This window comes from Merops nubicus, unplaced genomic scaffold (genome assembly GCF_000691845.1).
Source record: "Merops nubicus isolate BGI_N331 unplaced genomic scaffold, ASM69184v1 scaffold3140, whole genome shotgun sequence".
Taxonomy (NCBI): Eukaryota; Metazoa; Chordata; class Aves; order Coraciiformes; family Meropidae; genus Merops; species Merops nubicus.
In genome coordinates, this window is record NW_008584659.1 from 10186 (window position 1) to 37456 (window position 27271).

The following is a 27271-nucleotide window of genomic DNA, read 5'->3' on the forward strand; positions in this document are numbered from 1 at the left end:
TCAGCCGGTGTACTGCTGCTGGTAGCGCAGGTTCAGCTCCCGCAGCTCCCGCTCCCGGACCCGCCGCGCCTTGTTGGACCTTTGGACCTGGTGGAGCGGCTGGAGCGCGTGGACTGCGCCGACTTGGTGCTCTGGCAGCGGGAAGAGGCCCTCTTGAGGAGGTTCTGTGAGATGGAGCGGTGGAGGTTCTTCATGGAGGAAGAGGCTGCCATGCTGACCACCCACGGGTGCTTTAGGGCCTGGAGGGCTGTCATCCTGTCGCCGGGGTCCACAGTGAGCAGACGGTCGATGAAGTCCTTGGCCAGGTTGGACACGCTGGGCCAGGGCTGAAATACAAAAGAGATGAGTGGAATGAAACGTCCCACCACAGCTTTGCTGATTAATTCATTCCTCCTAACCCCAAAAGGTGCTTCGGGGCTTCTTCCACTCCCTCTTTCATCTGCAAAGCTCCCGAGCTGTCACCAACAGCTTCTGTCCAAGGAGAACGAGACACAATTACTTCAAGAGACTGTCAGGGGGAGAGGCCGAGTTAGTGGTAAGTGTCTGTATGTACATAGGTGCAGTGGGGATCCCTCTGACAGCCGGGCTCAGACACAGCCTGCCCAGCAACCTCACTCTTCCCAGGTCCCTCAAGCCTACAGACACCTACATGTGGAATCATAAAACCATTCAGGTTGGAAAAGACCTCTGAGATCATCGATTCCAACCATAGGCGTGGGCTCACACATACAAGCAGTCTCAGTCAGCTCCAAGGTTCAACCACCTCTCCAGCAGCTGGCTGGGACTTCCCTGGTCCTTCTGGGTGCCAGATCCTCCTGATGGTCCCGTCCTTGTCCTTAGAGACACACACACAGACACACACACAGAGACATACATGAACATTCCCAGCTTCCAGGTCCCTTCACCCCCTTGTCTGGCTCAGTCTTCACCAGCAGTCACACACTTGGTCACACACTTGCATGCTGGTGCTTGCACCACAAACAGACACAGGCTCCCAGACGTACGTCCCACTCCAGGTGCTGGCCCTGAGGCCTTTCACCTCATCTTCTCACATCACCTTGCAAAACCACACCGTTATTACAAAACGAACAGTAGCCACATCCCCACTGCAGACCCTCCTCAGTCCAAGTGCTTTGTATCCCATTAAGTCACCACTGCTCAAAAGTGACCCACGGTCCTCACAGAGGAACGTGACACCAGATGCCTGGTTCTCTTCTGACCAAGGTGCACATCCTCCAAGAGGACCAAGGTTCTCTTCTCTCTCAAGGGGCACATCTAGCGAGCACACACTGCCCTCCACATCAATCCTGAAACCAAACCTAAGGAGATTTTTCTGCCAGGGTACTTGGTCTTGCTCCCACGTGGAAATCTAGGAGATGTTGCTACTGGTCAACCCTGGAACAGCCAACTCAGCCTGGCTGGAAACAACCCATAAAATGTTCTAAATCTACGTAAATGTTAGATACAAGAAATTTTCATGAATGCTCATCAAGAAAAACAGGAAGGACATTTTTGACAAAATACTGGTCTTAAAAGAAACAATCCCAAAATAATTAATTACCCCTATAATAAATTCCTCCTAGATCCCCCCAGTACACAGAAGTAGAGACATAACTACTTACGAGGCAAACACCTGGAGCCATGCATGCTGGACTGTTTTAATTTCTGACAAAATACTGTCAGAATTGGGAGGATTTCTTTACCATAAGGTAAAAGTAGGGCTGAGGACAAAGCCAGGAAGAAAACCATGGCAAAATCCACAGCACAAGTGGAGGAAGGAGGCAGTTGTGTAAAAATTGTTACATGGATGCAGGCAAGAGCGGGTTTTGGCAGTCACTGGGGGCTGTGTGGGTCTCACCCCTCCTGAGACAATACACATTGAATTTTTGCAGTATGTGGAAACCACGTTCCAAGAGACATTAAAAAAATCCTGAGCAGATTCATAGAATCACAGAAAACCTGCATGGTGGGGTTGGAAGAGACCTCTGGAGATCACCTCCTCCAACCCCCCTGCTCCAGCAGGTCACCCACAGCAGGGTGCCCAGGATCACATCCAGGCAGGTTTGGAATCTCTCCAGAGAAGGAGACTCCACAACCTCTCTGGGCAGCCTGCTCCAGGCTCGGGCACCCTCCCAGCAGAGAAGTTTTTCCCCAGCAGGGAAGTTTTTCCCCAACACTGAGATGGAACTTCTTGTGTTCCAGTTTGTGTCCCTTGCCCCTTGTCCTGTTGCTGGGCACCACTGACAAGAGTCTGGCTCCAGCCTTTTGACCCCCACTTTTTAGCTCTTGATCAGCACTTATCAGATCCCCTCTCAGGCTTTTCCCCTCCAGTTTGAACAGCCCCAGGGCTCTCAGCCTTTCCTGGTACAGAGATGCTCCAGGCCCCTCAGCAGCTTTGTAGCTTCCACTGGACTCTCCCCAGCAGTTCCTTGTCTCTCTGGAACTGGGGAGCCCAGCACTGGACCCAACCACCCCGGCCTCACTAGCACAGAGCAGAGGGGGGAGAAGAACCTCCCTTGACCTCCTGGCCCTACTCATCTTCATGCACCCAAGACACCACTGGCCTTCTTGGCCACAAGGACCCATTGCTGGCTCATGGTGAACGTGTTGTCTGCAAATTCATGCAAAGTGAAGACTTTGATACAATAATTAAGGCCAGGTACAAACACAGACATGTAACTGAGTGGAACCAGCACGTGTAGTTAAAACAAAAGGCTGCTGTTCTGCACCTTTCATTTCTCTTTGTTTGGTGAGGAAGCAAAGAACCCAGCCACTTTAAACCTCAGGGTCGACCAGCAGGTAAACAGTCAGATACAATGTACTTGCCTTGTGCCAAAGGCCTAAAAAAGCTACGTCCTAATTTGTTGAGACCTGCAACTTATTTCTACCAAAAGCAATTTCTCTCAAAGCCTCAAAGGCAGCAGCCAGGGAGCAAAGCCCCAGGAGAATTTCAGGGCAAAAGGCAGGATCCTCCAAGAGTTACAACACTGCTCCTGGCCCATGGAGGGTCAGTGGCATGGCCAGGAGAGAGGAACTCAAGCTCCAGCTAAGAACTGTTCTCTAGGGTACAGAAAGTCTTATTTTATAAGCGATGGCTAAAGCAGTCAGGCTTATTCGGCTGAGCTGAAGTGGGATATATAGAGAGAAGAGAGTGCAAATGATATGAACTACTTCATACAAAGAAAATACTGGTCCTTCAGTAAAAAACTATAAATGATCCTGAATGTATTCAGGGTAGAAATGGATAAAGCTGGAGAGCTCAGGTAGGAAGCACGGCCTGCTCCTGTGGATCAGACACCACTTTGAAACCACATCCAAAATCGACACCCTTCCATGTTGCCAGAACAAAATCAGTTAACAAATAAAACTGTCAAAATTCAAGCTTTTCTACCTGCTGCTTTCAAATATAATTAGTCATGACCTGCCTTAAATCACTTTTTCTTAGCTGATGAAATGCATCTTGACAACGAAAGGTAAGAAAAAACCCAGGTGCTTGTTAGAATAGAACAGGGACAATCCACGATCAGAGACCCATTAAAGTGCTATTTTATAAAAATGATAAATAAAATAGCAAAATACCTTTTCAAAGGTACCAAAAAACCACAGTAAAGGTTATGTGTGCACACACCATCCTGGCTTGCAGAACTATGAAGCCTCTGAAGAGCTCACCCTGTATAACACTAGAAGCAAAGAGCCAAAACTCTGCCATGATGGGACATAATTCACATTCCAAGCCTACAGATTTCCCAACAGACTTCTCAATAAAGTCCTTCCTTTGTTAAAGAGCAGCAAAGGACATTGACCTGCAGGGTTTTGCCTTTACTGGCATCATCTCAGAGGACAGCAGGGTCAACTTCTATGTCCACTGGTTAGTCAACACCTCACCTTCCTGTTACACTCCAGATCTACAGCTCTAGGTGACCTTTGGGTTCTCCCTTCCATAGATGGGCAGAGCCAAATGAAGCCCAGCAACACGGAGTTTTGCCTCCACTTTTACCTAAACTTCTAAAGAATGATTTTCTGTGGGTTTCTTTTTCAGATACATTGAAGTTAGCAGCTCCTTGCACAGCTAAAAATCAGAACTCCATCATTACCTGCCTACACCCCACTAACCTCCAACCACTTCTTTCCTTCTCCTCCTAGCAGACAGCTCACCCCATTCTACTTCCTTCACAGAGGACTCGTTTGCCACTCTCCAAATAATACTAATGAGATGTCTCAGCTAACAGTATGTCTACCCAATTAACCGATTTAATCTCAGTGATACTGAACACTGGTGACAATTCCACCCCCTTTTGCAATAATAACATTTTAGGAACTCTTTACTACCATCTTTGCTACTGTCACCAGCAACTGAGATGACTTACATACCTTGAAACAGCTTTTGTCCCACTCAAATGGAGAAATTTGCATTCACAAGACTCCAACCTTATGTTTTTTCCTGGGGAATTTTTTTCCTGAGGAAATCTTCCTGCCTTACAGCAGCCTTCCAGTGCTTCAATGGGGCCTACAGGGAAGCTGGAGAGGGAACCTTCATCAGGGATCGTAGGGATAGAACATGGGGTAAGGGGTTCAAACTGAACAAGGTAAGATTTAGATTAGATGTAAAGATTGATTTCTTCACTGTGAGGGTGGTGAGATGCTGACACAGGTTGTCCACATGTGGATGCTCCATCCCTGTCACTGTTCAAGGCCAGGTTGGCTGGGGCTCTGAGCAACCTGGTCTGGTAGGCAGTGGCCCTGACCATGGCAGGGAGGGTTGAACTTGATGATCTTTAATATCCCTTCCAACCAAACCATTCTGTGATTCCATGATCTAAAATCTTTTCTGAACACTGTCCCTCATAGAGACACAGTCACGCCAGGACTCTTCTTTACCTAAATCCAAAGAGCTGCAAGAGATGCACTCTAACGAAAAAATGCTTCTGGACTTACACAACCATAGTTTTCTTGGAAATACATCTTCAGGATGATGCAGGAGAGCATAATTTCCTCTTGCAGAAGTCTGTAGCTGCACAGATCTGGAACCTGCAGCAACCTGAGAGCTACTCTGCCCTTCAGATGCACTCAAACTTCAGTCAACCGACAGCTGCCCAACACAGAGCAGGAGACTCCAGTGAATGAAATGAGCCTCTAAACACCAAGAATAACAATAACTTCAATTATTTCTAGTCATATTAAAAGATGGCAGATGTGGAAATTTAAAATTTGCAGAAATCCACAAAGAACATGTCAGTCTGAAGACCTGGAAGCTGTGAATACACCACCAGCCTAAGCCTTGAGAGACCTGTGCACTGCACCAGTCCAGCTTAATGAAGCATAAAGAAGAATAAACTCGAAACAAAGGCAAATTGGATTTCTCATTACTCCAATTACTCCAGTTGCACCACAAACGTTGAATATGGAGTGCTCACAATTAGACTTTTCTTCTGGTCAGCAAACACAGATCAGTTTATCGATCTGTTTATGCAGCTGGAGGTTTCATCTGCTGCACCATACACATCTTTGGTTTAATTTCATTGGAGCCTTTTCTGTAAAACCAGATAAAGGCTACATTCTACTGAAGCACTGAGTGGAATGAATTCCACAGTTTTCAACACCAGCCCCTGAAGAAATGTATCTGCTCTCCAGAAACCTCACATCGGTTGGCAAAGCAGCAGTTTTAACTTAGCAAAACCCCAGGAACCCTCCCAATGAATACTGCAAGGCAGCAGCAGGAGCTTGTGTACAAGCCAAGGAAGGGTGATGCTGTTGTGTTTGGGGAACACCAAGGAGGACATGAGTGCAGGACACAACATGCACTCACATGGAAGGACTGGAGTGATCTAGAGGAGATCTTTCCCCTCTACTTCTCCGAGGAGAAACTGAGGAGAAACAAGGAGTGGTTTGGGAGGAAAACACTCCCATCCAGTGGCCATGAGACACTGCAGCAGCTAAACCCCATCGGATACCTTTGCCTTTAATCTCACAGCTGCAGTGACAAATTCCTCTTTTGAGGCACAAAACCAAAGAGAAGTCTCCAATACTTGTTCACCTTGTTCCTTTCCTCTGTGAACAGATTTCAAGTGCAATGCAGTTTGTGTGGAACTTCTGTGTAGCCCCCTCTGCCTGCCTGCACTGCTCCAGAAGGCACAACACTAGTCATGGTGTCTTCCTACATACCTTAAAAACAGGTAGAACAGCCACATTCTGAGCAGAACCTCAGCAGTACTTGCTGAATGCCAGCAGAGATCTTCAACAAGTGACCAGCTTTTCAAACAACTGCAACCAGGTCCTCTGCTTGGGATAGCTGGTTCAGCATCCATTCCCCAAACCTCATTACACTGCAGTAAGTATATCTGGATAGCTCACCCTCATGCAGAAATGATGAGGGTCCCTGCAACAACCAAATGGAACAACAGCACTGCTTCATCCTGGTGTGCAAGCTCAGCAGAGTGTGAAGGAGTATGTCTGGCCATCACTTTGCTCTCCTTTATCTAGCCAACAAGCAGAACTGGTGAGGACTTACCAGCTTGTAAGGACAACAAGCTCTAGGACAACAGATCTAAGGTGCTCTTCTCTTTGATCACCAGACAGGAGCAGGACCAACTGGTTTCTGAGATCAGAAGAAATGAGGGGCAGTAAAGCCTGCTACTACTGGAAGCTCTAAAGGATCCTTAAATTAAAACAAAACAAAACTAAGCTCACACCAAAACCACATCCTACCTACTAACTAGCACAGACCTTTGAGTGTGGGTAGAAGCCCAGGAGGCAGGAATACCACTCGGCTTTCTCTAGAGACTGTGAGGATACTTGAAACAGAAAGCCAGTGATCAGTAGCTCGTGATCTTTGAGATGAATTGTGTGGTCACCCACTTCTACCTTTCATGCACTTACTCCATTCAACAACTGAATCCTAGAAGTTAAAAGGCCTCAGGAAGATGGGCTGTAAAGATGCAGATGGGCATCTGATATCTAAGGACTTCACTTCTTGGCAAAATTCCCTTCCCATCAGAGTGCCTGTCCCCTTATGTCCCTCCAGACCCAGGTGACACTTTCCAGCACTCCTCACCGTCAAAGATAACCTAGAGGAGGACCACAGGGTCACTCTGTCTGATGCTCAAACTCCAGTCTCATCATGCTTTTGTTGGCTGGTGAAACTGTGGAGTCTGAGATGACAACCAGGCAACCTTCAGACAGACCTGTTTCTTACAGGTGACATGCTTGAGCCTGACTACAGCATTCTCCAAGCTAGCAGCAACTCCTCCCTGGCCATCCAAAAGGTCTCCTTGACATATTCCCTAGAGACACAAAGCCGCAGAGGGATCTTCTGGTTAGTCCTGTGCAAGTAAAGGAAGAACCAGTCACCTGACTTTGAAGCTTTGCTTTTAGCCTCTGCACTGAAGCAAAAGTACATGTTGCTTCCCTGATTCCTACCCAAGATAGGTGTTATTTACAGAACTGGCATGAGCTCTGGAGATGACATTACAGGCAAGGGGAAGGACAGTCAGGACTGCAAAGGCCCAAATCTCTCCTCCCAGTCAGTCTTTAGAAAAATACAAAACACAAAGCATGTTAGCACAGCAGCCAAAGATTGCTTGTAGGTCACAAATAGCATATCCTAGCTCCACTGATTCCTAGGGAGAGTCTCATCAAGCACTGGAGAAGCCTCAAGGCACTGGGTAGGTTGAGAAGAGCTACAGCAGTACATGGGTTCCTGCCAGGTACACCTACAGAAAACCACCATATAACTACAGGATGGTTTGGATTGGAAGGGAACTTAAAATATCACCTAGTTCCAACCCCATCAAAGACAGGGACACCTCCCGCTACAGCAGGTTACTCAGAGCCCTGTCCAAGCTGGTCTTGAACAACTCCAGTGTTGGAGCAGTAACAACTTCCCTGGGTAACCTGTGCCAGCATCTCACCACCCTCAGAGTGAAGAATTTCTTCTTTATATCTAATCTAAATCTCCCCTCTCCCAGTTTGAACCCACTACCCCTCATCCTATCACTACACTCCCTGGTGAAAGGTCCCTCCCCAGCTTTCTGACAGGCCCCCTGAAGCACTGAAAGGCCACCAGAAGGTCTCCCCAGAGCCTTCTCCAGGTTGCCCAACCCCAACTCACTCAGCCTGGCCTCACAGCAGAGGTGCTCCAGCCCCTGAACATCTTCATGGCCTCCTCTGAACCTGCTCCAACAGGTCCACATCCTTCTTACACTGTGGGCCCCAGAGCTGGTGGGGTCTCACAGGAGCAGACTTTAAAGTTTTACAAGACAAAACAGATTTATTGGAAACAAGCCTGCCCCAACAGAGAGGCCGGGTTGAACATATCCACTTGGTCAGAGAAGCTGCCTTTCTGTTGTGCCCTGGTCACTGTTAAGAGTCATGCTCCATGCCACACAAGATGACCGGGCCATTTCTGCTGTTCATTCCCATTTTCACACTTCACTCTCCATCATGCCAGCATGGATGGTTTGGTTTGTGCAACCAAAGTGAGCCAAGTCAGGGAGATTTTTGCTCTTGTGAGACCCCACCTTGAATACTGCATCCAGTTCTGGTGTCCCCACCAGAAAAGGGACATAGATCTGTTGGAACGAGTCCAGAGGAGCAGCACAAAGATGATCCAGGGGCTGGAGCATCTCTGCTATGAGGACAGGCTGAGAGCACCGGGATTGTTCAGCCTGCAGAAGAGCAGGCTCTGGGGGACCTTAGAACTGCCTCCAATACCTGAAGGGAACGCACAGGAAGGCTGGAGAGGGACTCTTCACAAGAGCGTCCAGTGACAGGACAAGGGGAAATGGTTTAAACTGGCGGAGAGCAGGTTTAGACTGGATCTTAGGAAGAAGTTCTTCAGTAGGAGGGTGGCGAGACTCTGGGCTAGATTGCCAGAGAGGTTGTGGATGCCCCTCCCTGGGGGTGTTCAAGGCCAGGCTGGATGAGGCCTTGAGCAACCTGGTCTAGTTGAGAGGGGTCACTGCCCATGGCAGGGAGGTTGGATGAGATGACCTCTAGGGACCCTTCCAACCTCAGCCATTCTATGATTCTGTTAATTTTCCTGCTGGGGTTTTCAGTCACAGCTCCATGGCATGATTCACTGGGTGGCTGCAGAAGCAGCTCCATCAGCCCAAGTGGGTGACTGGCAGAGAATCCAGAATTAGCAGCACTTCAATCAAGCATAAAGCCACCACCAGAGTCTGTCTTAGAGCCTTAATGACAACAGGACAGACTCCCGTGGTGGAGATTTGTAGTTCTGCCCCCAGGAATGACAGCTGCCACTTCTGAGGTACGCACACATTTCCTACAACAGCATCTCCTGAACTTCCAAGCTGAATAAAACACGGAGCGTGTCACCAATCTGCAGCTTCAGCCCTGCCAGGTGATAAACTCAGAGGAAAGCAGCCCCACTCACAAGGCCTTCAAGAGCTCTCGAACAGGCTATGTTTTATTCAGACACAGGTTCTGAGTCTGGAGGAGGAGAAAGAAAAGCAACAGATCCTCCTCTGAGCTCACTTAGGATGGGTGACTGCGTGAAATGCTGGGTGGAGAGCCCCCAGCGTGAGTCTCCCCCTCTGGCTGACCCATCGGGGAGGGGGTGGGAGCCAGCAGCCCGCAGGCAGAGCAGCTCCTGGGGCTGGGCTGAGACTCCAGACTGGGAATTCCACTCCGCCCGGGACGGGAGCACACACCGATGTCAAGCGGTCGCTGACAAAGCAGCAGGTAGGGCGGGATGTTGATCTGCTGGAGGGTACGAGGTTCTGCAGAGGGATCTGGACAGGCTGGAGCCATGGGTTGAGGATCAACAAGTGCCGAGTCTTGCACTTAGATCTCAAGAATGCTGGTAACACTCCAGGCTTGGGGCAGAGTGGACAGAAAGTGCCCGGTGGAAAAGGACCTGGGGGGTTGGTCAACAGCCAGCTGAAGATGAGCCAGTGTGTACCCAAGCATCCTAGCTTGGATCAGCACCACTGTGGCCAGCAGGACCAGGGCAGGGATTGTCCCCCTGGACTGGGCACTAGGGAGGCTGCACCCCAAATCCTGGGGTCAGTTTTGGGCCCCTCACTCCCAGAAGGACCTTGAGGAGCTGAAGCGTGGCCAGAGAAGGACAACAAAGCTGCTGGGGAAGGGTCTAGAGCCCAAGTGTGGTGAGGAGCAGCTGAGGGAGCTGGGGGTGCTGAGCCTGGAGCAAAGGAGGCTCAGGGGAGACCTTCTGGCTCTGCACAGCTCCCTGACAGGAGCCTGGAGCCAGGTGTGGGTCAGGCTCTTCTCCCATGGAACAAGCAACAGGACAAGAGGAAACAGCCTCAAGTTGCCCCAGGGCAGGTTGAGGTTGGACCTGAAGAACAATTTCTTGCCCTTGAGGGTTGCCCAGGTCTGTGCCAGGCTGCCCAGGGCAGTGGTGGAGTCCCCATCCCTGGAGGGGTTTCCATGCTGTGGAGATGTGGTGCTGAGGGACATGGGTCAGTGGGGACCTGGCAGTGCTGGGGCAACGTTTGGACTCGATGATCTAAAGGTCTTTTCCAACCAAAACAATTCCTTGATTCTACCTCCCCTAAAAAATAAATTTCAGAAGTCTCAAGAGTTCAGCAGTGCATCTTCCCCCAGATACACACTCTAAAAGGCCAAGCCATGCAGATCATGTTCTTCAAGAAGTCACAAAGACCAGCCCTGACCTGGGCAGGCAGAATTTTTAAAATAAAGGGGTTTGTTCTGGATGTTATCTACATTGATGACACCTGGACTGCTAAAACCCCTTAAGAAGAAAGTCAGTCTGGACAAAGGTGGCACCCAGGTATCAAGAATACCAACAGCAAAGGCTTTTCTTTTTTCTTTTTTTCCACAAAATTGACTCATTCTAACATGCATCTATGGTGCTGGAGGCAGGGCACATCTCTCCACCTTCCACCATTTTTTGGAGTAGTAGAACTTTAAAATTCAGATGCTTGTTGTGGTAGACAAGTGACATGGTGTTAACTATTAAAAATAAATCAGATGTAGGTGTTTCTTTGTACTGTCTTTCATATAGGTGACTCCATTTCATGAGGCACCTGCACAGTAAAACCGGTGTCATTGTAGAAGTCTTGGCAAAATGGGCATTGATGTGGTATTGGGCAAGGACACGATTTGGATGGCACCAAAGGCTGATGACTTTCGGAGTCTTCATATTAACACAGCTGGTTTGTCCCATTTAGGAGGTTCCTGCTTGACATTAGAAAACAGCAAGCTCCAAAGGAGGAGGTTGGAGACAGCAGCTCTGAAATTGGAACGTGCTGAAGCAGCCTAGGACTGTGCTGAGGCTCCAGGAATGAGCCTTGTACCATCCTGGGCATCGTTCAGGCCACGAGCGGTTGCAAAGAGGTGCTGAAAACCAACCAGTTCAAAAGGACTGGAACAAAAAGTCTCCACTGAAAAGACGTCACGTGGTAAATCTGCACGGGACAGATTCCCAAGCATTCGGCATTAATTTGTTGATGTGAGGAGGAGGAATAAAGGAAGGATGAAAGAGGAAAACACAACAGCCCTTTAATAATCCACAGCATTATAAGTATGCGCAGCCATCTGGTGCTGTGAACTTCCATAACCCAGCTTTTCGAATGGAAATAGCCAGCTGATTTCCCCTCTCCACACACTGGGGGTTCAGCTAGAATCACACAGCAAAATTACAGCGGCTGCAAAAAAAACCCAAGCACAAAGCTCTTCTCTACAGCCAGGGGTGGCTTTTTCCAGCTCTAACGCCCTGGGAAACAACCGGCATGTTGAAACGGGGGAATACCACGTTTTCGCTTGGATTGCTTCACATCCGTCTCTTAGATACGTGTCAGCAAGTTCCAGTTAGACACAGGGGACTTGAACCACCGTCTTGACTGAAAAATTGTATGTTGAGAAAGCTCGGGGTCAAGAGATCTGGACTCAGAAGAATACAGATGAAAAGATAAGGTCATAGAGTACAGAGTACTGGAGACCACCATCCAAAAGGCAAGCAGGGGAAAGAGGCAGAAGTTTCCCAAGGTGTTGCTATAGCACCAGTTCACGACAGAATTTGCAGTAACTAAACTGGGAAATGCCTTCCCCAACCTGTTTGTAACATCTGGGTATCCCAACATCTTCGGGGCTTCCAGTCTCAAAAGGAAAAATTAAATTTGATCTGAACAATGTTCTCTCCCTCTGAATTATTAGCTTAAGAGAGGCATTGGCTGAGAACTGAAACCAAAGCCAATACATGCTGCCACACGACGATTCAGAGTAACAGTTTAAGAAATGGTGGTGCCTAACAGGCAGGAAAAATATTCCCCAGGGAGGAAGAATATCTTTATCACATCGATTACTGCAGCAGAGGGTAAGAAGATAAGCTCATATCCTTCCAGATATGACCCCTCCCCTCTGCAGGCTTCAAGCTGTTGATGCATGAGTCTGAAGTGCTTACAAGAGAATGAGCAAGGGGGAGTAAATCCCAAGACAGCCTTAGCTGCTAGTCCAACTGTGCCTTGCTCCCGGGCTGGCACCAGCTCTCCTCTGCTGCTTGAGGTAGGACAGAGGCTCTTTTAACCTCCTCGAGCCCAACCACCAAAGGCAGCATGAAGATGAGGAGCTGTGCTGAACACATCAGCAGTGCCCAGGCTCCAGGAGCAGAGCAGCACCACCTCACTGACTGCCTTGGCTTCCCTCTCTTCCTTATAGCCACTCTGGCAATTTTCACCATGGGTCAGAGGGGGTGAAATGCCCCTGAGCATTTCCTGAGAGCTCAGGTTTAGGTATTGAAGTGCTTCCCCAAGTTAGGCTGGGATGGCCCAATCTAAAGACATCCCTGTTTCTCTCCCAGAAAGCAAAGGTGGGCAAGGTGGACTAAAACTATTGTCACTTGGAAAATTCTGAAGTGCACTAAACACCAGGACCAAGTGTAAGTGGGTTCACTTGGTCTATTGGTTCAGTCCCGAGGGACTGGTTTACAGTTGTCTTTCCTGGCACTGTCTGGGAAGTTTTTATTAGAATCCAGAGCAGAACTGTTCCAGATCCCACCCTGCCACATTTCTCCTTAACATCTTCTCAGCCTCCTTCAGCATCCAAACTATTCAGTGAAGGAGACAGAGATCCTGCTGCACCACAAAGTATGTCACTGAAGCAGCACCAAACTGCAGATACTCAACAAGACAAAATGTACAGTAGCAAGGACAACTCAAAACATCTCTATTCTGCTGCTATGATCTTATATCAGTGTCATTTCTTCCCCCTGTTATATCCTACCCTCTTCTTTCCTGTATTTTCTTTTTTCCCAAAAAGGTCAAACGTTTTCAGTTTGCTGTGTGGAATCATACTAACTCCTGCTAAGCCTGGCCATCCCCCAGCTCAAGAAAGATGTAGAGAAGATCCAGGTGACAGCTGCGAAGGTGCCCAGGGGTCTGTGGGACACATCCTTCAAGAAGGGGTGGAAGGAGCTAGGCTTGTTCAGTCTGGCAAAGAGAAGTCTTAGGGCCAACAGTTACAAGGATTACAGAGCAGCCCAGACAATACAAGGGGTGACAGGGAGAGGTTGCACCATGGAAGGTTCATATCAGGAAATACCAGGAGAAAGGTGGTACAGCCCTGGAAAAGGTCACCAGGGAGGTGGGGGACCTCCACCCTTGAAGCTTTTCAAGACTCAGGAATACAAAGTCACAGCCAACATGATCTAGTACTGGCAATGATATCTTCTCAAGCTGAATGGGATTAAAGACCTCCAAAGGTCTCTTGAACCCAGGTTTCTATGATTCTAGCGCTTCTCCTCCCTGTGCCTGGCCAGTACTGTCATCTCCCTTCCATGGCAGCAGCACATCCCTCCCTCCTACACGCACCACTGCCCAGGCTCCAGCCCACACACTGCCCAGGGTCAAGTGTCCCACAAGTGGCTCAGAAATAGGCATGTGCTGGCACCTCTCTGGATAAATTCATACTGATATTTAATTACCTCTCCTGCTGTGACATGAATCAACTTCTCTCTCCTACTGAGCCACAGACTTCTGTAAAATCCATAGAAACTTCACGCCTTTGAATTCTCCACATCTCTCAAATTGGGCCAAGACCGACCTTAGAAGTTAAACAGTTAATCATGGGAGACTGGAAGACAGCACAGTTCCACAAACCTTGCTGCCTTGGGAAATGAGGGCAAAACCAGGGCTGCAATAGACACCCAGCAACCGTCCAACCCATCCCATGGTTCCCAAAGGATCCCCTGCAGATGCATCATTCCTGACAGATGCCTGCCTAACAACCTGACTTCAAGACAGCTTCAGCAATCCTCTGGGTAAGCTGGTTTTTAGGAGCAGGAGACACTAGTGTTGTAAAAGGTCTAACGTGAATCTTCCCAAGTGCAATTTAAGGCTCTTGTTTGACATAATCTGGAAAAGAGATTATTCCTTCTCCTCCTTGCAGCAGCTTTTTGCATATTTGCAAACTGGCCTAAAGAAGGTGTTGTCATAGCAAACAGCCAAAAACATCTCAGTCTGCCGGACACTGTGGGGTTTTTTGACTCACGATTGTTTTTGTTGATCTTCTGTCAAGTCTCTCTGCTTGGCCTGCGGCATTTTTGAAGTCTGCTGCCCAGAAGTGTCAGAGCTTCAGCTTGGCAGGCTGCCCCAGCCACTAAACAGAGCAGGATTACACCACACACAGCCTCTCCACCTCAGCCTATTTGTCTTTTTTCCACATGCTGTCTCACATAATAGCTTCTGATTCATAGGCAGAGGCTTTTCTGAGAAGCCAACATCTCCTGATCTTCTGTTCTTCACTTTATTTTTGTGTGCTAACTTATTCTGATCTTTTAAAAAAATTTGCACCTGCTATTGAATTGCTCAGATTTGTTTGGGTCATCTGGAACTCAAGGCACTTTGCAGCTCTTCCAATCCCATGTCATCTGCAAATAGAACAAACACACCTCCCTGTCCCTCACCTGGGTTGCTCAATAAGCCCCCAGATACCCCTGTGGACCTTTGGGAATTTCTACATAGTGACTGTAGCTCTTTGTTCTACTTTGTTGGCAAGCCACTGATAAATGTTAATTTACTTACAGATATCTACAAGATTTGGTCCTTGTGCTCTCCCTGCTTCACCTGTGGCAGAATTTGAAAGCGCTGTGTAGCAGAATCTTCCTGCTGGCTTCTGTCCCCAGGAATACTGGAGAACATTATCTTCCCAGCTTCTAGGCAAAGAAGTTTTGCTCAGCATGAAGGGCAGACCAGCACAAATGATTTGTAGCACTAGTAGAAGCATAGTTTTCCCCAGTGCCAAACCCCTCCTCCCTCAGTGCTCCTCTACCACTGACACAGAAGATATCAGCTAAAGCAGAGGACATGTGAGGCAACGCTGCTTGCCCAAAGCCAGGGAGAGTAGAAGCCTCCCTGCTTCTAGAAGAACAGGAACACTTCAAATCCTACTTCTCCTTTGCCTGCAAACATGGGTAATTCACCATCTCTGTTTTTGGGGATTTTGGAAAAGCGGGACTTTTTACAAGGGCTTGTAGTGATAGGATGAGGGGTAATGGGTTCAAACAGGGAGAGGGGAGATTTAGATCAGATATTAGGAAGAAATTCTTCACTGTGAGAGTGGAGAGACACTGGCACAGGTTGCCCAGGGAAGCTGTGGATGCTCCAACACTGGGGGTGTTCAAAATTGGGCTGGATACAGGGCTTCCAGCACCCTGGTCTCATGAGAGGTATCCCTGCCCATGGCACATGACTAGATGGTCTTTAAGGTCGCTTCCAACTCAAACCATTCTATGATTTTGAAAGACCACAGAACACTTTCATTAAATAGATACCTCCAAGGGCAGATCCATCCTCACCAAGCCCCTGCACCAAACCCTGGAGGTACAGGAACTCCTGTGAATTTTGGAAGCTGAGCATACCATGAACCGATTTCTCATTCTCATCCAAGAGCCAAGGTAGTTTTCCTTCATTCTGCAGTATGACCCTCTTGGGCTAAGCAGTAGCTTAAGAATGCTACCAAGAACTTCAGAAGCTTGTAAAAAGCTAAAAGCAAATGGAAAAAAAAATTCTGAAGGACAAAGTGAAAAGAGATAAGGAACTATAACTCAGACATTCCCATCAGCATCTGACAAAACAGTACATAAAGCCTTTTTTGAGTCATCCCACCTCTAACGAGAAACCTTTCTTACATCCGAGCTATATAACCACTCTCAGAATGATCAGACTATGAAAGAATCCTTCAGAAATTATTCTTCAGAGACAGACAAAGGTAAGAAACATGCAAATACATTCCCCTCGGCTCAATTCTACCTTTTGTTGGGTACAAACCCAAACTCTTTCATTAATCACTCCAAGTGCCTGAAACGCTGTGTGCATCTGATGCGTAGGGTGGATCGTGTTGAGGGAAGCTCAGGAGCTGTGGACAGCAAGGTGCACTCTGCACTCACAGTGGGCGTCTCTCAACTGCCACCACCAGAACGTTCTGCCTCTCCTCGACTGCTCTGTGTGGCTCCGTCTCACCAATCAACACTAATTTGGTATATTAGGAAAAGCTCAGTTTTCAGGAAAATCTATCAAAGCATCCACTTAAGTAACAAATGTATTGGAAAACATGCCTGGGATTTCTCTCCTAGCACTCAGGCCGGGCAGCAGGAGGGCGAAGCAGCAGGGTGGGGAGAATGGAGAGAACTGAAGAGCCAGCCCTGAAGCTTGTGCTCCAAAACAGGGACCTCGCATGCACCACTGCTGGCTTGAGCCACCCCTGCCAGCTCAAAACACCTAACCCAGCCCCCTTGTGTCCACCAGCCTGAAAGTTTCAACTGGAATCTTGTCAGACTTGGGGATTTCAGGGATTAGAATCATGGAATGGTTTGGGTTGGAAGTGACCTCTAAAGATCATCTAGTTCATGGAGCAGGGACATCCCCAACTAGAGCAGGTTACTCAGAGTCCCACCAAGCCTGACATTGATTGTCTCCAGGGATGGGGCCTCCACCACCTCTCTGGGCGGACGTAGAGACTACACCAAGAAAAACTCTGGGCTCAGGAAGCGTCTTTTTAGCCACCCAACTCAGGGCCAACAGAAGTTCCCCAAAACAATTTTTACAGCTAAAAAGAGATTTTAATTTTCTGAAATCCTACCTATGCCACATGTGCTGGCTAACTCCTCCTTTGCCTCATCACAGGGCAGGAGCACACTGCGACTGCTAGGGAAGTCCCAGATTCTGGTCAGAGGAAATCTGAGATGCCTTTCAACAGCACATTGCTCCAAATCTATCAGGTCCAACTGCTTCTCTCTAAGACAGGGTCATTGACAGGCCACAAAACGATTTGCAGCGAGGCGCATGTTTACAGCCCTTCTTTGTGGAGCTCATTTTTGATTAATTAAAACTAGGCTTAACCTGCAGCAGGGGCAGAACCTGGAACGAAGGCCAGGTACCAGCTCTTCAAAAGCTCCTAGGCTGGTGCCCAGTCCTGGGGCTCAGGTGGGAGCTAGGAAGATCACAGAAACATTCAGGTTGGAAAAGACCTTTCAGATCATCAAGTTCCACCATCAACCTCATTCTGCCAACTCTGACACTGCTAACCCATGTCCCTCAGCACCACGCCTCCACAGCATGGAAACCCCTCCAGGGATGGGGACGCCACCACTGCCCTGGGCAGCCTGGCACAGCCCTGGACAACCCTCAAGGGCAAAAAATTGTTCTTCAGGTCCAACCTCAACCTGCCCTGGGGCAACTTGAGGCTGTTTCCTCTTGTCCTGTTACTTGTTCCTTGGGAGACAAGCACGACCCCCACCTGGCTCCAGCCTCCTGTCAGGGAGCTGTGGAGAGCCAGAAGGTCTCCCCTGAGCCTCCTTTGCTCCAGGCTCAGCACCCCCAGCTGCTCCTCACCACACTTGTGCTTCTCCAGCTTCACTGCTCTCTTCTGGCCACACTTCAGCCCCTCAAGGTCATTCTGGGAGTGAGGGGCCCAAAACTGATCCCAGGATTTGAGGGGCAGCCTCCTCAGTGCCCAGTCCAGGGAGACGAACCCTTCCCATGGTCACTGATACATGCAGTAGGCTGGAGGATTTTTGAGGTTTTAACAGAGCTTATTCTGTTTCAGAGAGCCCAAGATGTCCCCTCCTGCAGCAGGAGAGTTCTGGACAAACACTTCAACCCTCACACACATATGGAGCAACACAGACGCCCCTGTGCTCACATCTACTAACCTTTTAAAAGAAAAGAAAGAGCAGAAGGTAAGAGAAGCCCACTGCTCCGGCTGGCCTCAGTGCTTTGTCCAGGCTAGGAGAGGAACACTTTCATCCCCTTCAAGTGCCTCAGCTCTTCAAAGCAGAGCACAGTGCCCTTTTCAACGCAGAGCCACCTGACTGCATCTCGCCAACACTCCCAGTGCTCTACTTAAAAACCACCACGGCTGCACAGCCGTATGAAATGCAAAAGCACATTCCTCTGTAAATTGATTTTTTTCTTCTTTTTCCAAGCAATTTATAAAAAAAAAAAAAACAATTCTTCCTTACATGGAAAAACAGTATCTCATTTTTAGAAAAAAAACAACCGTTTCTCTAACAACAGGACTGTCGTAAAACAATTCTACCATCTAATGTGGCTCACAGGGAAAAAACAGAGCAGCTCACTCAGTAAAACAACTTACATCAGTAAAAAACCACTCTCTTCCAGCAAGAAGGCTGAAATGTGGTCCCACAGATTTGTAGGATCACACAAATAAGTACCACAGATATGGTTTCAAACCTTGCCTTCAGCTGCCCTGTTCCCGTCTTCCTTGTAACACTATTTCAGCAGCTTGGGACACTCAACAATCGGCTGGTTTGAAATCTCTCCTCCCTTCTGGCAGGCAGATGAAGACCAAGGTGATGACTGTGTCTTGGAAAAGTCCCCAACGGTCTAAAGAGCAACTGGCACAGCCAGGGAGGGCAACGCCATCAGCCAGTGTGACCAGCCAGGGTCCCCACGAGCAGTGTCCCACTGCAGCTGGACCCTCCCAGGCACTGAGCCAACTGAGAACTTCTTATCACACAAGCCCTTGTAAAAAGTCCCTCCTCAGCTTTCTTGTAGGCCCCCTTCAGATACTGACAGGCCCCCAGAAGGTCTCCCCAGCTGAAGCCTTCTCTGCAGCTGCCCAAGCCCAACTCTCTCCTGCTGGGCTCTCAGCAGAGGGGTTCCCCCCTCAGGTCATTGCTGGGCGTGGATGAAGCTCCCAGCTGAGATGGAATGACAGAAGGAAAGACTGGCACCTCTACCAGCACTGAAGATTACCACATCAAAGACCTTGTCGGTCTGGTACAGTGTCTCCAACACAAGGCAACAGCAGATACAGAGGGAGAGCCCAAGAGAACAGTCCCTATGTTGTAATTAAGACTCGCACATACTCTCAAGCCTCAAAAATTTGTGGCTTAGGGACCTCTTTATCCATACTTGTGACTTTTTAGTGTCATTCTCTCCATTGATTTGCCTTACACAAATTCATCCGTTGGTTTTTCAACTCAGGCAAACTTTTATGGTCCACAGCCCTCATTTTCACCATCTGAAGAACTCTGTATCATCATTGAGTGTGCAGTTTCATCGGTGAACTCTGTCCTGAGAGCTTTTGGGCAGAAAGGAACAGATCCTTCAAACTTCCCTGTGTCCTCCTTCCGAGTAGAACCAACCGTGTATTTCAAATTTGTGCTTACCTTCAGCAAATTGCTGATCCATGCAAAGGCCACTCACACTCTAGCTCCAAAGTCCTTCCAAGGGCCTTTGGTGAGGAACTTTATTAACCACCACTGGAAAAATCTAAGCAAGCCACACAAACCCAGATCATCTCTCTAAGTCCCTTGCAAAGCTTCTACAGACTTGCAACACCCAGCTGCTTTCCTACATCAAGCACGTCCCTCCTTGCATCACATTCATCAATGTATCCACTAGCACCATTAGTTATAACAAGCTTTTTGGTTTTAAATTGATTAAGAGATGTTCCCACAGCAGCACACACCAACCTCACCCACAGCGAATATCCCACAAAAAACTGATTCTGTTTCATGAAGAGAAGAAGAGCCCATAAGGAGAAATGATTGGCCCAGATATCAAAACCAGAACAACGCAGCCACCCTAGCTCAGCTTCCCAATTTAACTGCAACGTGTATTATCTTCCATTTCTTCCAGCAAGTTTCCCAGGTGTGTAAAGCAACATAAAAGTATCAGTATCCAATAGAAGGGCAAGCTTTGAAGCAGAACAAGCCTGTCCTAGCAGGATAACAATGGTCCGACATTCGTTTCTGCACTTGCAAATTCAAAGGACATTGTGAATGGAATTCCAACTTTAGTCCTCACACAACTTTTCCACCTACAAAGAGATGCCCAGAAACCAGTTTTAGACCCGAGATTTCGATTCCAATACTGGCAAATCTTTTTTTAGCAAGTTCTAAGAAAACCAGCAACAGAGAAGGCCTCTGCAGTGGGCTACATCGAATGCAGTCTCCGTAGCCCACGTGACCCTTACTCAAAGATACTCAGAAAAAAAGCTGGCCAAGTTACAAAGCCAAAAGCTTTTCTTCATTCCTCACCTCACCCATCACTCCAAACAGCTTGGAAAGTACAGAAGGAGAGAGAAGAGCTAATCAGAGCAGTGATGTCAGAGGTACCTGAACAACCTATTATGGGAGACCTCTCCTATTGATCTGCTAATAGCCTCTTGAGACAGACCTGACACTCCAGGATGAAGAGAGAGCTCCTGAGAAGGCAATTACACGAGCTGGACATGAGCTCACCTGTTTTTCACAAAGATGGAGCCACTCCTCAGGGTCAATGTGTATCTTGGCTTTTATCAATCTCTCAATACAGCTTTGTCCAACTCTGACCAGGCTTTGAGGCCAGGGCTTTCAAAAGTGGGACTCGGCAAGGATGCTCGGCAAACTCAAGTCTTGTTCCACACTAGTCTGGTTTCCACCTAGAATTTATTCACAAAGTGGGATGCCTGTTACTGCATCTCCTGTCAATACCTGGCTACAGTCAAGCACGCCTGCAATTTAGGGGCATCGGCTTGACTACACTGGTAAATTAAAGCATCCATTTTCCCTGGCTCTGGAGGAACAGAAAACATCTGGGGAAAAGATACAGGCAACAGGCTGACACATATTTGCTTTCCAAGCAGTGAAACATCTACAGCTTTCCAAAGCAAGAACTTATGTCACCCATAGTATACATAATGGCCTCCTGAAGTATGTCACACAAGCATCCAGCAGCCCTAATAACAACAACATCACAGAATTCCTCAAAATAATTCAGTTCTGGCACAAGGACCAGAGGATGTCAAATGAAATTACCCCAAGGAATGCTCAAAACAGTTGCCCTCTGTTCACTCTCCTTGTTGTGCCTACAGATGCACCGAGGTCAGTTGGAGGCTCCTCTCAAACGTTTATTTTTTTGGAGGAAGGGCTGTAGTCTGCTCATTCATCCTTCAGATGGAAGGCAGCCCATATCTTTGGTTATTCACACTACCCTTGTTCATGTGCTTTTCGATTCCATATTTTTCTCCAGAGGAAGCAGAACTGCCCTCAAAATGCAAGTGCAGGTGCACAGCTGGCATGGCCCAGCAAGGACACCTGCAACAGCAACACTAATTGCTACTATCAGTTGGCTTTTGATCCTGAGTATTGAGATGTTAGCTCAAAATGTTTAACCTCAAATTATTTCATCTAAAGAACAAGATGGGCCCACCATCATTTACAGAAAATTCAAACTGCCCATCTGCTCATGGGACCAGTTCAAGTTTGTCCACATTGATCATCAGCCAATTTATTGTGTGGTCTCTCATGACATCTTCAGCTTTGTTTTTCACAGAATCATTGAATGGTTTGGGTTGGAAGGAACTTTAAAGGTCACCTAGTTCCAAGCCCCTCACCATGGGCAGGGACACCTCCCACGAGACCAGGTTGAACAAGGCCCTGTCCAACCATGTCTTGAATGCCTCCAGTGATGGAGCACCCACAGCTTCCCTTGGCAACCTAGGCCAGTGTCACACCACCTTCATAGTAGGCACTATTATTTCCTAATTTCTAATCTAAATCTCCCCTCTTCCAGTTTGAAGCCATTACACTTTGTCTAATCACTACAAGCCCTTATAAATAGTCTCTCTCCAGCTTTCTTGTAGGCCCAACCTCAACCTATTTAACCTCAACAGCTCAATACCTTCAGCACCATTCACTGGGTGTCAAACCTGTATCCCACCACTTTCTTCTAAGACTCCAGAACCACATTTTACAGTAACAGGCAGAACCTGCCCTGGATAGCATCCTAAATTTTATTAACAAAAAAACGGTAAAAATAGCAAGTGACAAAGTTGAATGACAAGTCACAGAAATCAGTGTCACTAAACACAAGCTCATGCACTGTGGGGTGGAGACTTTAGAGGGAACACCAAATTATGTGGAACACCATCAGCTCCTAACATTCAGGAAACCTCTTGGAGTCCCAGTGAAACAGTCTCTATATCTGCAGCCAAATGCTCAGAAGCATCCAAGAAACAAACACAGGATCAGAACCCCTACAGGAAGAAGTGGTGAACAACCAGAGAGACCTCTCTATGCCACAGCACAGAGCTATGGTGCTCACCTACCACCCTGTCTCCAAAGTTACAAGTAGCCTAGAGAAGGGTAATGGCAAAAAATCGATAGAATATATTCCTTAGGAGGCACTAAACACAGATGGATCTTCAGCCTCAGAAAAACAAAAATCAAACAAAAAACAGCCCAGAGGAGTCTAAAGAACAAAGATAACTGGCAGTTTGACACTGAAAAGTTACTCACGAGTATCTAAAGGAAACAGGGTTAAGGAGATGTACACAGAAAACATCAATTAAAGGAGCAGAGGCAAATATAAATAAGAGAAGGGAGGAGACTTTCTATGTGTTTTTTTAAATAAACTATAGAACTCGTGATCACAGAACGATCACAGAATACTCACAGAATCCTGAGGGTTGGAAGGCACCTCTGGAGACCATCTCGTCCAACCCCCCTGCTCCAGCAGGTCACCCACAGCAGGGTGCCCAGGATGTTGTCCAGGAGGGTTTGGAAGCTCTCCAGAGGAGACTCCACAGCCTCTCTGGGCAGCCTGCTCCAGGCTCAGGTGCCTTCACAGCAAAGAAATTTCTCCTCCTGTTCAGGTGGAACCTCCTGGGTTCCAGTTTGTGCCCATTGCCCCTTGTCCTGTCGCTGGGCACCACTAACAAGAGTCTGGCTCCAGCCTCTTGCCCCCCAGGGCCCTTTAGCTCTTGATCAGATCCCCTCTGAGTCTTCTCTTCCCCAGGCTGAACAGCCCCAGGGCTCTCAGCCTTTCCTGGCACAGTGACGCCCCAGGCCCCTCAGCAGCTTCACAGTCTACATTGGGTTCTCTCCAGCAGCTCCTTGTCTCTCTGGAACTGGGGAGCCCAGCACTGGACCCAGTACTCCAGAGGTGTCTTCCCTAGGTCAGTAGTAGAGGGAGAGAAGAACCTCCCTCAACCTGCTGACACCACTCTTCTGAATGCACTCCAGATATTAGAGAGGTGAAGAATAAAAACAGCCCCTCAAAGGGAAGATGCAAATTCAAAGTCAATGGCCTCACTGACCTTCTGGCACCTCTAGGCACATGGCCAACATAGATCTAAGAAACCAAAATACAATGGACAACTGTCACCAAAAAAAACCAAGCCAAACAACCACCACACTGCATCTCCAAACGAAAGAACCAGGAGAGGAGAACAAAGAATGGCCAAGACAAACACAACGGAGTGAGCTAAAAAGGTCCAAACCTTAGTTTGGCCAAGGAACCAAAAGTATTAGTTCCAAGAAGGAAGTAACACTTGGTCCAGGAAGTGCCAAATTTGGGCATTTTTTACTTCTTTGTCTCCTCTGCATACCAAGGACTTACTGAAGAGTGCTCATGGGAGGAAGTAACAGAATTCACAAAGATGCCAAATCTGGGCTCTCCTCACTGGCCTCCTACACAAACACCAATACTCCTCAGCTTCATTTAACTTGGATACTCCAATTAGTAACACAGACTGGCCTGACAGCTTTAAGGTATAAAAGACTCAACGACTCCCCTGACAACACTTCAGGGAGCTAATTTTTAAATTACTTTTTAAACAATCCTAAGGCAGCTTAATACTCTTAAAAACTTAACTTTAAACTCCTTCTATCCATCATTAATATGTCAACATACCTGTCACACCTAAAATACATGAACAATCATTAATATATTCTGCTTTTTGACAGTTATTTTACTGTTGTTTCAGAATCATAAACTTAGCCACTCATTAACACTTTCCCAGTGGGCTCCATCCCACAAAGTCATGGTGCTCAGGAATCTAAAAGCTCTCCTCTCTTTTTTAAAGAGGAAGAGGTTATAAAATATTTCCAGTGAGGAATACAAGCAGAAGCCCAATTTGCAAATCTGGGTACCCACTTTTTCTAGAACTGAGATTCTTAAAGGGAGTTTATGACTGTACTTGGTAACTGGGCTGGTAGAGGAGCTGCTTGGCAACTGAGATCTCCCACCATGACCAGAAGCACGTCAGCAGGAGCTGTGTCAGGCAGGCAGCCGGCCGCTCTGCGGGGCGAGGGGACACCCAGGGAGGAGCCAACAATGTGCGGAGAGCCGCAAAAGCAGCGTGGGCAGCAGGGCAGGGAGGGGATCCTGCCCCTCTGCCCCGCTCTGGGGAGACCCCCCTGCAGTGCTGGGGCAGCTCTGGAGTCCTCAGCACAGCAGAGACAGGGACCTGCTGGAGCGGGGCCAGAGGAGCCCCAGCAATGACCCGAGGGGGGAACCCCTCTGCTGGGAGCCCAGCAGGAGAGAGTTGGGCTTAGGCAGCCTGCAGAGGAGAAGGCTCCAGCTGGGGAGATCTCATGGTGGTCTGCCAGTATCTGAAGGGGGCCTACAAGAAAGCGGGGGGGGGGACTTTTTATGAGAACTTACAGTGATAGGATGTGAAGTAATGGGTTCAAACTGGAAGAGGGGAGATTTAGATTGGAAATGAAGTTTTTCACTGTGAAGTTGGTGAGACACTGGCACACATTGCCCAGGAAGTTGTAGGTGCTCCATCCCTGGAGGTGTTCAAGACCAGGCTGGATGGGCCCTTGTGCAACCTGGTCTAGTGGGAGGTGTCCCTGCCCAAGGCATGGGGGTTTGAACTGGATGATCTTTGAGGTCCCTTCCAACCCATTATATGATTCTATGATCTTCTGCCTAGAATCTATTCCCCCAGGTTCCTCTCTCTGTAGCAATCTAAGAAAACCATCTCGCCATCCTCAATTTTGTCACGTACTAAGCTCAGGAGAAAACACAGACCAGTTTCAGAAATGCTCCCTTCTCCAGGTTTAGGCAGCAAGTGGCCCTTTGCCTGACATCACCTTGTCTTTCAGCAAAGGTGTTTTCCAGACCATGTTTGGATTTCTATCAGAAATCAGATGAGGTGTGGACACACTACATTTCAAAAACCCCGGTGTGAGTTTCAACAGGGAAGTACTGAAGAGCAGCTGACCACAGCTGGGGTCTCCCCAGCTTCTCCCCACAGCCGTCCCAGTCTTGTCCCCCCGCCTTCTGCCCTGTCCTACAAGAGGAGATCTCCTCTTTCTTCAGACACACTGTCTTTTAGAAGACTGGAAGTAGTTTTGGAAAGCTGACAGAAAACAGGAAGGATTTTAAGACCCAGAATCCCAGATGTTTTTTTCACCCCGGTCACATCACCACCCTGCAGATGACACCCAGCTTCTGGTCACTACCACAACCCACCCATGGACAGCTTCTCGTTCGACTTCACCTCACCACGACCCACCCACGGAGAGCTTCTTGTTCAACTTCATCTCACCACGACCCCCCCACGGAGCGCTTCTTGTCCGACTTCCCCTCACCCCGCTCACCTCGCCCGAGTAGCTGTACTTCCCCTTCAGGATCTGCCGATAGAGGCGGGTGCGGTTGTCGTCCTCGAAGGGCATGGTGCCGCTCAGGAGGATGTAGGAGATGACGCCCAGCGCCCACATGTCCACCGAGTTGGTGTACGGCTTCCGGACCAGGATCTCGGGAGCGATGTACTCCGGGGTGCCGCACGTGGTCTTCATCAGGCAGTCGTCCCCCTTCTTGCGAGCGCTCGCCAGCCCGAAGTCCGTGATCATGATTTTGGAGTCCGTCCCCGGGTGGTAGTAGAGCAGATTCTCCGGTTTCAAGTCCCGGTGGGTGATGCCCAGGGTGTGCAGGTACCTCACCCCGTCCAGCACCATCTGCAGCACGCGGGTGGCGTCCCTCTCGGTGAAGGAGCCCTTGGCGATGATCCGGTCGAAGAGCTCCCCGCCCGTGGCCAGCTCCATCACCATGTAGACGCGGTCCTGGGTCTCGAAGACCTCGATGAGCTGGATGATGTTGGTGTGGCGCACGCGGCGCAGCACGCTGAGCTCCGACTCGCACACCTCCCGCCCCTCCCGGCACTTGGTCTCGATCATCTTGATGGCGTAGGGCTGCTTGGTGGCCTTGTGCTCCACCCGCACCACGCGGCTGAAGCTCCCCCTCCCGATCAGGGCCTTGACGTCGTACTTGGCCGTCACCCTGGGGTCGAACTTGGCGCGGTATTTGGCCACTTTGTTCCGGCGGGGCTCGGGCTGGGGCAGGTGGTTGCCAGGAGAGGGGGGAGCGTGGCGGGGGGGTGAGGGGGAGCCCGTTTTGGTGACGGTGCCACGGTCATCTCTGATGAAATGCTTGTAGACGTCGCTGTGGCCCGTGTAAGGTTCGACTTTTTTAACCAGGTCTAGCTGCACGTCTTTGGGGGGCTCGGGAAGCACTTTGCTTGTCCCGCAGCCCATCACTGAATGGTGTCACTTCCCTCTCAAGGCATTTTCCCAGGGCAGCAGCAACCACAGCTGGGGCAACTCCCATAGGTGAACCTTGGGAAAGGAATGAGAAGAAACAGACACGTAGGAATAAAGGTAGTAACGTTTTCAAAAAAAAAATCCAGGTGGTTCAGATTTCAACAGAGCCAAGAATATGGGATTTTCCCACGCTACACTGCAGGGCTTTGCTGCTTTCATCAAGAGCTAGTGGAGATGGTGGCTACAAAAAGTCATGGCTGGAACAGGGGTCCGTGGAAATCACATTGGATGTCTTTTTATTACATGAAATTTGTTTAATGCTCCCAGCTGAGCACTGAATCCACTGGGTCACAGGATGGCTGAGGGTGGAAGGGACCTCTAAAGATCATCTTGTGGAGCCCAAATTCATTAATAAAAATGAAATTAAGGAAAGAGTTGAGCCATCTTCCTCAATACTGTTTAATCTGCTCAACTTCCTAAGACAGCAGCCACGGT

The 27271-nt window shown here is 48.6% G+C and overlaps 1 protein-coding gene across 1 annotated transcript; it reads right to left on the reverse strand.

Annotated features, from left to right (window-relative positions):
• On the reverse strand, nt 1–26842 carry LOC103777263 (serine/threonine-protein kinase H1-like). Its single transcript, XM_008944814.1, is given in 3 exon segments — nt 1–81; nt 84–326; nt 25838–26842. Coding segments are annotated over 3 exon segments (1257 nt in total). The 5' UTR covers nt 26771–26842.
• Nucleotides 26843–27271: the final 429 nt, after the last annotated feature.